The 10,002-nt window shown below is 37.0% G+C and overlaps 1 protein-coding gene across 1 annotated transcript in view; it reads left to right on the top strand.

Annotated features, from left to right (window-relative positions):
* Positions 1–10,002, top strand: part of PRKN (parkin RBR E3 ubiquitin protein ligase) — a 552,380-nt gene that overhangs the window by 106,074 nt on the left and 436,304 nt on the right. Inside the window, exon 4 of the mRNA XM_005416351.2 lies at positions 1,957–2,075. Coding sequence (XP_005416408.1) covers positions 1,957–2,075 — 119 coding nt within the window. The remainder of the gene's footprint in view (positions 1–1,956; positions 2,076–10,002) is intronic.

Genomic DNA, 10,002 nt, shown 5'->3' with positions numbered 1-10,002 from the left:
TCATGGAGCATTCCCTTTGAATTGTGCTAAAGGCACTGCCTTTTACTCTTATTGATTGATCTGTTGATCCTGCATAGAGGAACTGACAAAAGTAAAATTAAGTCACTTGCAAGCGTGCAAGTGTCCTCCTTCTCATATGCAATACCATAGTTTAGATTTTTGATGTGGATTTTAGCTCAAATCAAGTCTAATCCAGACATGCTCTCAGTTCCAGTAATCAGAGCCTCCAGCAAAGTACGAATGAATGCATATCCAGATGTCCAAAACTTTGTCATATTAAGTTTCACAATACTGAATCATATATTAAATAGCTCAGCATAAGACTTTTTTCTTTTAATTTGACTATTTTAATCCCAGAACTGTGTTTTGGACTGATTTGAGAAGTGTGCTCTCAGCCTTTTGAGTTATTCATATGAAAAGTGTGTAGGTGTGTGAATATATGGGTCTGTGTCATTTTCCACAAAAACTGAATTCCATTTAAATTCTGTAGTACTTTATGTCCTGCCATGGTGGTTAATACTTTCCAAGGAAGCTTAGTGAAAACACTAGATAGATCAGTTGACTAAAATTAGTTTTGGATACATCACTGATATACTCTTATGTAGCTAATGTTTCTAAAAAATTGTAGTGTTAAAATATTTTTTTTCAGCAGTGCACATCTTCTTTGTAGACATCTACATACTTTTTCTTAGAAAAAAAGATTTTTTGTATGACACAGTTCTCTGAGGTTGAGTTTTGGAAACTGAAATTACATCTGAGTTACATTTATATTATAGTCAAGCACATTTAAATCAGGACAGCCATAAATAGGTATAAAATGTAATTGATTGACATTTTGCATTGGCAGAACACAGGGTGTGACCTTTTACTGTGTGAAGGACATATGAAAATAAAGGAAGTCAGACATGTTTAAAAATATTATTCCAGGTCATATTTACTGTGGTAATGTACTAGGGTTCACATGTACATAAAACATGTATTTCTGATGAATGTAGGGAGAAATAAGAGAATAGGGAAATAGACAGTGAAAAACTTTTAATCTGTAAGGATTTGCTACTGATTCTGAAGTTCACCACTGTTAATGATTAAATCTCTTCTTGATATTAAGAAATTTTTGTTTGAAACTTTATTCTGGTCTCATTTCAACTTCTGATGATAACCTTGAGTCTCTGACCTTGGAGATGTCCAGTCTAGATTAAAACCATGCCAGAGATATTTCGACATTTTGTAAGGAATATCCATAGCTATTCTAAAAAGTGTTTTCCTCAAACAGTGATCAGCATTGCCTGTGAAATCAAATTCATTAGCATTGCCCTGGGCTTTGACAATTCTTTGCATATCACATTCTGTTCCATAGTTTCACAGAACAGAATGCGTTTCATTTCATTTTCCTTGAAAATTTACTTGGCCTTATATCTTGGCAGCAGTTTGCAAACTTTGCTGGGTTATAAGGCTGCCAGCAAGAATAAAGGACTGGCTTCCAGTCTTCCATGAATAGCAGTAAATTTGCTAAATTGTTTTCATGTTGTGATATCAGTCAAACTCATCTTTTAAACTTCATCTAAAGAAATTTTCATGCAATTTGACCTCATAAAAATTGCAGCTAGACAATTTTAGAGTAGAAGTGAGATGCAAATTATGGAGGGTTGGGGTAATTAATCTCATATATCACTTTCCAAAGATTTCACTTGGGGCGGATCAGTGGTAAGCTCTGGATGCATTTTCAAGGAGTTATAGTGTAGTTCACCTGTACTTATTGACTGAGAAGCAAGAGTTACTGGAAGGTGTTAGGAACTAGACCAGGCAAGAAAAGATGATTGCAGAGCTGTCTTCAGAAATTAAAATTATTTTATCACTTATAGAGTAAAACAGAAAGCTTTCATGACAGTTTGCTGCTGATTTTCAGTCTACATCAAAAGTGTTTTTTTCCTGTTTGTTTGTTTTTCCTCTTGACAGGTGCAGCAAGTTACAACAGTTTTTATGTTTTTTGCAAAAATTTCTGCCAGGCTGTGAAGCCTGGAAAACTGAGGGTCCGCTGCAGTGTATGTAAACAAGGAACCCTGACGTTGGCAAGGGTAAGCTTTTTTGGATTTGTTTCAAGGTTTTGGGATATATGGAGATGACATATTTAGTCTTTTCTATTTGCATACATATGGCTATGTATATATGTAGTCTTACTTTTTTTTCTTGCTGTTTATAGCTGAGAAGAGTAGTTCAAAGGATGTTGAAAATTTCACTCACTTGTCTCTATTATTTTGAGCATATGCAAAGACATGGTGCAGACTACAGCTCCAGTCCTTGAAAGACACACTTAGCTCTTTCTTTAAAGGACTATTGATTAACCTGATTGCATGCACAATCTATGCAACTACGTATGTGCTAAAAGGATGGGATGACAGATGTTTATTCAAAGCTTGGAGCTGTTGTTAAGGCCTCAGAAACACCTGAATTCAGACCTGTGTTGTGATCATTATGGGCTGAGGCCAGAAGTTTTTGCACAGATGGGTGGTTGAGAATATTAATCCTTCCAGCCCTGTTGCAGCGTGTAAAGTCAAGAAAAAGTTATTGTTCTTGGACAGAAAACTAGTAGGAGATCTCTCAAGCTTGGTTTGCACCCTAAAATGAGAGTGTGTTGGTGAGTGAGTTGAATGTGCAGTTGTGTAATGTTTTGAAGGGTTTTTTTCTTCTATCTGAGTGCTGCTAAATTTCACTGGTTGTGTTACTGTTGAATGAGAGTTCTTCCTCTCTCCTAAATCAGTGTTAGTCAAGCAGGTTTGTCATGGGAGAGACTTAGGTCTTGAAGAAGACTGATCCATACCATGCTGTAGCTTGGTTATAAGGAACTTTCATATTCAGCCCATGTTCAAGTGTTTAAATTTGTCTTTTGCTGTGGTTTAAAGTTTCAGCTTTGTGTTCTCAATGTATCATGGTGCTTCAATGTCTTTATATGTAATAGCACTGAAAAAAAATAGCAATTAAAACCCCAGGTTTTATGTTCTCCTTGAAAAGAATAAACCATACCATACTTGTTAGACTTACACATCTAATTCAAAAAGCCACAACTACAATGCCCTTCAAGCTTTGTGTGCTATTCCTGAATTAACCAACTATCTCTGATTTATTTCAGAGGCTTCAAAGTGTTGCATTTTGTGGTGTTCCAGATGAACACATCTAAGGGGACTCTTTTTCTCTCAAAATTTTTATTCAAATATTGGTAATTAGTATAGACTTGAATCATATATAAATGAAGACAGAAGAGAAGGCACTATTAATGTATATTTCCAATGGATGAAAACACAGACAATATTGTATTCAGCTTGTATACATGAAGTCAGTGCTGCTGAAAGGATTGCTTTTGTCACTAGATGAGTCTGAATCTTATAGATTCCATTGGCATCACACAACATGACTTTGCTAGACTCAGAGGCTTCCTTCAGCATGTCCACTTTTGGAAATGATGACTTTCACATCTGTGCTATTTCATTTGGGATCATTGCATTCCTTGTGTTAAATAAACCTAAATACATTTCCAAACAATTCAGCTTTCACAGAATCTGTACTGTTCTTGGTTTTGGGGACTTAAAAAAAAACCAAAAAACATCAACCCTGTATTGTCCCCTGGGAGTTCCTCATAACTCCATGGTGGAAATGCTATTACAAGAAGTTTCAGTAGTGTATGCCTATAAATAACTTCTGATTGCCTGGAATGTACATGGGCCTACATTCTTTTGGCAAATACGGGTTCAATGACACAATCAATATATGCAGGCTGATAAATTCAATTGAATGAGCAGATTAGAGCTACTTCTTCTTTCTATTAGCATATTTTACAGTACATATGAAAAGAGAGTGGCTGGAAACTTGTAGTGGAGGCTGTTTCAATTTTCAAGGTTGATTCAAAAAATCCCAGCTTTTAGAAGATTTGATAAGATACTTCAGCATAAAAGTACAAAAGAGGAAAGGGAGATATCTTCTGGAAAGTTTAAAATGATAATTTTATTCTGTTTTAGTTTTAAAATAATGCTTGGCTGTGAAAATAATTTGTACTTGAGACTCTTGTTACTTTCTCCACAAAGCAGAGAAAATCTGTTATCATTCTTTTCCCCTTGAATTGAAGCCGAGCACAGTAGTTAGGAACAGTGAGCATTCTGTTCCTGCAGTTTGGGCTGGCAGTCCTGTGGGCTTCCAAAGCACAGTGTTTGCAACATGGGCACTCCTAATGCCATGAATGTGCTATGCAAGTCAGTTTGTTTTATAAACACGCAGCATCTATCTCAGTCCTGTGGTTATAAAGAGTAGGTGCAGATTTTGCATGTGCCTGCCCCACCTTCTTTTCTGCTCCATTTTCCAAGGAGACAGAAAACAATTCCAGTTGGAATGGCTTCTAATATGTACTAAGACTTATTTCTTACTGTATAGAGACCACTCTGTGTTAAGGCCGGGCAAAAGTGTGTCTCTCACAGCAAGTGAGCTGTATTGGACCTGCTTTCTTCAATGCATTGCAGTCTACAGTGGGCAAAGTCTGCTGAAAAGGTTAAAAAAAGTTCAAGTTAGTATCTTACCCCAAACCCTCTTTGTTTCCCCTCCAATTCTATAGAGCTGTACCAGTGATTACCAATAGATATTCTCTCCACTGGTGCTACAGTTATTCTCATTTTATAGAGAAATTAGTCAAAGTTGACATAAACAAACTATTAAAAAAAACTTGTCTGTACCACTATACTACAGATCTGTCAGCAAAGCCACTTCTTTTCTTAGGTCTCTTTTTTCCCCCCAGTCTTGGAAAACTGTGCCTGACCTTTACATGGCAACGCAGCAAGTTTCTTTTGTGCTCAGAAGCACAGAAGCTCTTTTGTGCCATAAGCACCAAAGCACTCTGTAAGCCAACATTTGTTACACTAAATCTTTTATTGAGATGAAAGTGAATACCTGTGTAAAACCTGCACAAAGCCTTGTGCCGCCTTCACTTACTCTACATGCTAATCCTTTGACTACCTAAGATACAAATGACCAGCCTGATTAAATTTAGCTTTCTTTTTTCATGGTGTGTGGGCTGACATTTAAAATATTACTTATTCCATTAAGTAGTCTTATTCTGAAACCATATTTAGCAGTCATGGCTATTTGCATAGCATTATTTTAATATATGATGCTCAGATTAGATTTATGATACAATATTTCTATGATATTAAACAGATTACTGGTTTTTATTTTTACCACGGACACCATCTAAATATTACATTTGTCATTTTACAGTTGACACTTACCTGGCTCTTTACAAAAATTTCATGACCTAATGCTTTATGGGAGATGTATGCCAGTTAATTTAATGATAAGAAAATGTCATTGTAAAAATATCACATCTCCCTAGTTTTTCTAATTAATCAAGCACAAAAGATAGCTGTAAAAATTGGTGTGTGGGAGCCTTGTGTAGGCCACCTACAGGCCTACCAGGAAGCTTTTTCATACAGCTTGAAAATTTAGTAGCCATGATTCAGAAAATTAGTGCATTCCTCTTTCCAGAAAACAAAAACAAGCAAACAACAGCAACAGCAACAACAAAACCAAAACAAAAAAAAACCACAATAACAAAACAAAAAAACCCAACAACAAACTAAACAACAAAGAAACCGAAAACTCAAAATAAACAAACAAACAAAAACCCACACAAAAGGTCTGATTAGAGCAGTCACATTTGCAGTCCTCTCGGAGCTGTATCAGTGTTAATATTCACAGTGTTAGTTCTCTAGTGAAAAGAAAAAGTGGGTATCTGTGAATGGAAGGCTAGATTCTGCGAACTGATATGCATCAGGCTGTACACAAACCCACACTTTTCCAATCTGTCTGACTCTGTGTGACTTCTGGTAAAAAAATGACAGGAACCTTTGATTTGGTATCTATCATAATTCAGAATTCAGAGTAAGAGTCTGGATTGAGGTGTGACAAATAGACTTTGGGGCTCCCTATTCAGGCACAGGTGCTATGGTGAGGCCATTTCTAGTGTGGAGACTCATCACTACTTGGTCATTTCTTCTTGTTCTTCGTCTTCTTCTTCTTTGTCTTCATCTTCTTTGTCTTCTTCATCTTCTTCTCCTCCCTCTTCTCCTTCTTCTCCTCCTTCTCCTCCTCTTCCTCCTCCTTCTCCTCCTTCTTCTTCTTCCTTCTTCCTCCTTCTTCCTCCCCCTTCTTCCTTCCTCCTTCTTCCTTCTTCCTTCTTGTGTTCTTGCTAGTTAATACTAAGTTTTCAATGTATCATCCAGCACAAGCACCAAAGGAGGTTGTCATAGGCCCTCTATACTTTGCAAGCATTCACATCATTATGTCAGATCTTTTCAGACATGACGAGTTATATTCAGCTGAGATTTAGTTTCTGTCACTTAGAGCACATCTGGTGTGTACTGTCCCATTGCTGTCCCTGCCCTCTGTGCTCCAGAGGAGCCTCCTGATGTCACAGGTTTTGTTAAACTGTCTCTGCCACAGAACTGCTCTTCTATTGTTTATCAAATTAAGGATGTTGCTTACATCTATTTCTTTTCATCTTAAACCTAACAAAGAAATGGACATTTACTGACATTTGTTTCTTTGGAACCAGGAAACGCTTGTGATTTGGGTAGCTTGCCAGCATAGGCTGTGTTGTACATCACAGTTTGGCACAAGAGTCTTCTGAGTGCCTTTCAGTGACTTTATTAAGACTGATAAATGCCAGGTCATACATGATGTTAGTGGTCTTCCTAACAGATGATAGTACAGTGTTTGGAATTTGATACTTTCATATTTCCTAGGAAGAGAAAGATCTGTAACACAGTAATTTGCTTTGAGTTCTTATTTCCTATCTCAATTTAAGCTATTTTAATAAGGTATTTTCTTTTTGATCAATATAAACTTATTTTACAATAATATAAAATAAAAACACAGTTTACCTTTTATCTCTCTTTATTATTTTTTAAATATCTCATTGTAAAACTCCGTTTCACAGTGCATAACCTTTCACCACTGCTCATTTGAAGTCACATTTTTTTCCTGGAATTAATTACTTGCGTCCTCCCTCAGTAACAGAGAAAGGAAAGAGTACTGCTCACTGCATCTGAGCAAGGCTGACTGAAAGAAAAAGGGACAAGTAGCACCTCTGAAATTATGTAGTCCTTACTGCTGTGAGTCAGCTTCTCCCCTCTGATGGTTTCACTACTGGGGTAATATGGCAAACAGATCACAAAAAATCAATTTGTCCTTTAAAGGTAAACTGCAAAATAAACAGCCACAGAAGTGTATGTGAGAGAGTGTGATCTCATTTACAGGCAGGGAAGATATTAAAAATGTGATTGAATTCTTGAGAATGGGTAACTTAGGTGTTTGTCTCTCCAAAATTACATGTGTTCTGGGAGGATACAAATGTTTTTGATATATATTCTAGTTTACACATGCCAAATACTATGTGTTAAAATGCTTCTATTGAATACTGTGCATAAAAAAGTTACCACTGTAATGTGTGACTCCTTGGTCAAACTAACAAACCTGAAACAACCATTTATTGTTGGGTTCCTGCTAATGAATGTGTAAGTACAAAAATAGCCTAATTTCCCTGCATTTGGCTGACAGAAGTAGCATTTACAGGAAATTACACATATTCTGTACATGCGCTTCTTTCTGCATAAATAATGGAAAATGCCTCAATTCTGACATCTAAATTGCCACCACTGGGCACTGATGTTAATGCTGCCTTGAGAAGACTAAGCCAGAGAAAAGAAGCTCTTGGAACAATTTTTCCCAGGGTTTCCACAGAATCAGGAAATCCTTCTTCATTAGTTATATTAAGTCAGCACTTTAAATTGTAAGCCTAATATTTTTTCCTAATGAAGCAGTGTTTTTTGAGAGTGAGGGAAAATCCTAAATACCAATGAGTTATTCTGTTGTTTAGGCCAAGCCCAGCCGTGCCAGGATTCCAGAGAGAAATCAGGCATATTTTGACCTTCTCCCTACCTGCTGCACAGGGAAATGTACTCTTTTGTGCAATCATTTCTCTTATGAAGTGATCTGATGGTAACAGGGATGCTGAATGTGAGCTGCTGGGGCTGCCATTCACGCAAGGAGTTTGTGTCATCCACTCCTCCTTGTTCTCAACTGTCTCACATTGCTTGCAGTGACTTGGTGCACAGCAGCAGCATTAAATAAATTTAGTGCTGAGCTAGCTCCGAGTTTGTAATTACTGATGAAACTTCCCTAAAGATGATCACAGGGCATCTGCAGGTCTGATTCTGCCATTGCTCATCAAGTGTCTTCATTGCTTTTAATAACATGGATATCAGGAAAAACAAAAAACAAAAAACCCTACAAACAGGATAATGCTTGCATTCTAAATTTTAAAAGTCTCTTTTCTTTGATGATATGTTAGATTTTCCCAAATCCAGATACACCCTGGGGAGGCTGCTCCAACAGATATTCTTGGGCCCTGTTTAAGATACCCTGGCACTTACAGAAATAAGAAAGCTCAACACTGGGTGGCTGAAAATTATTATTTTACAACAATTTTTATTCTTTCTTCTCTTTGACTCTAAATCTCACTTCATTCTGAACCTCTTAAAAGACAGCCTCACTCTTGCACCTGTCTCACATATTTGCAATGCCATTAAGGATGGCTTCCAAAATGCTCAGTTCCATCTGAAGAGAACAGTTGGGAGGATTCAGAAGACTTGACATGGTTTTATTCAGCCTTTTAGCTACCTCTTTCATTTATTTTTAAATATCCCTTAAGAAAAAATTCATTACAGTGGACATAAATTGTTATATACATTAAATGAAAACACATACTTGATTTATGAAAAAAAATCTCATCCATTTCAAAAGACAGGAATGGCAATTTGTTCATGCAGAATAAATTTGGCTGAGGAAACAGTTTTTTGCCTCTATGTTGAAAAAATGATGCAAGTTCTTTTATTTTAATAGGATAAGAAAGTATATTTTAACTCAATTCTATTAGAAGCTCTGAGATATCTATGCATGATTTACAATATTTATTGCAGTATGTGTTTTCAGCGAGGTTACACGTTATAAAGTGTCTTAAAAGCTAGAAAAAAATACCATTGGAAAGAAGGAAAATGACTTCAGTATTATGTACTGCTTCAAGTCATGCTGTGAAATAAAACTGCCTTTTAATGTGAGTTTCTCCAGCCTGGGTGACAACAGTCATAAATGAAAAGGAAAACAGTTACCAAATTTACTTTCAGATAAGATTTTACATGACTTTCTGAATCAAATGTCTGATAAACCCTTTTGCCAGAGAGGATAGATTTATGCCTAGTAGTGCAGATGGTGTTCAGTGTGTGCTGTCCTTGCAGTTGCTGTGGTATCAGGAAGCACAGACTCACAGAATGGTTGAGGTTGGAAGGGAATTCTGAAAGTCACTTGGTCCAACCCTCCGTGCTCGAGCAGGGCCACTTGGAGCCATTTGCCCAGGACCATGTCCTTTTGAATATCTCCAAAGTTATACTCCACATGCTCTCTGTTCAACCTGTGCCAGCCCTCAGTGACCCTCACAGTCCAACAGTTACTCCTTATGCTCAGGCTGCACCTCCTGTGTCTCAGTTTGTGCCCATTGCCTCTGGTCCTGTCGCCATACGCCTCTCTAGAAAGACTGGCTCTGCCTTCTTTGTATTCTCCCTCCAGATATTAATACAAGGAGGGGAGATCATCACTAATGTCTATTTTAGTATATCATGGGAGGCCTGGGACTAGTAAGAAATACCATGCTTAGAGTAACACTTGTTTTGTCAAAAATATTAGTTGCTTTTGAATTTTTTTCATGCATTATTGCCCATTCTCCCAATGTATAAATGTAGATCACATGTGGACGTCAAACTCTTTCAGTCTTACAGGTCTTTTGCTATTTGTATTAATGTTCTTATGTCTTTTTGTTTAAATGTAAGCATTTTGAGGAAAAAAAAGGGAGTGCCAACAAATGTGATGAGTAAGCCTTATTCAGCTTTAGTTTGGGGGGCAGCTTGGAGC

Source organism: Geospiza fortis, unplaced genomic scaffold, assembly GCF_000277835.1.
Source record: "Geospiza fortis unplaced genomic scaffold, GeoFor_1.0 scaffold41, whole genome shotgun sequence".
Taxonomy (NCBI): Eukaryota; Metazoa; Chordata; class Aves; order Passeriformes; family Thraupidae; genus Geospiza; species Geospiza fortis.
This window is presented reverse-complemented; position numbering and strand designations above follow the sequence as displayed.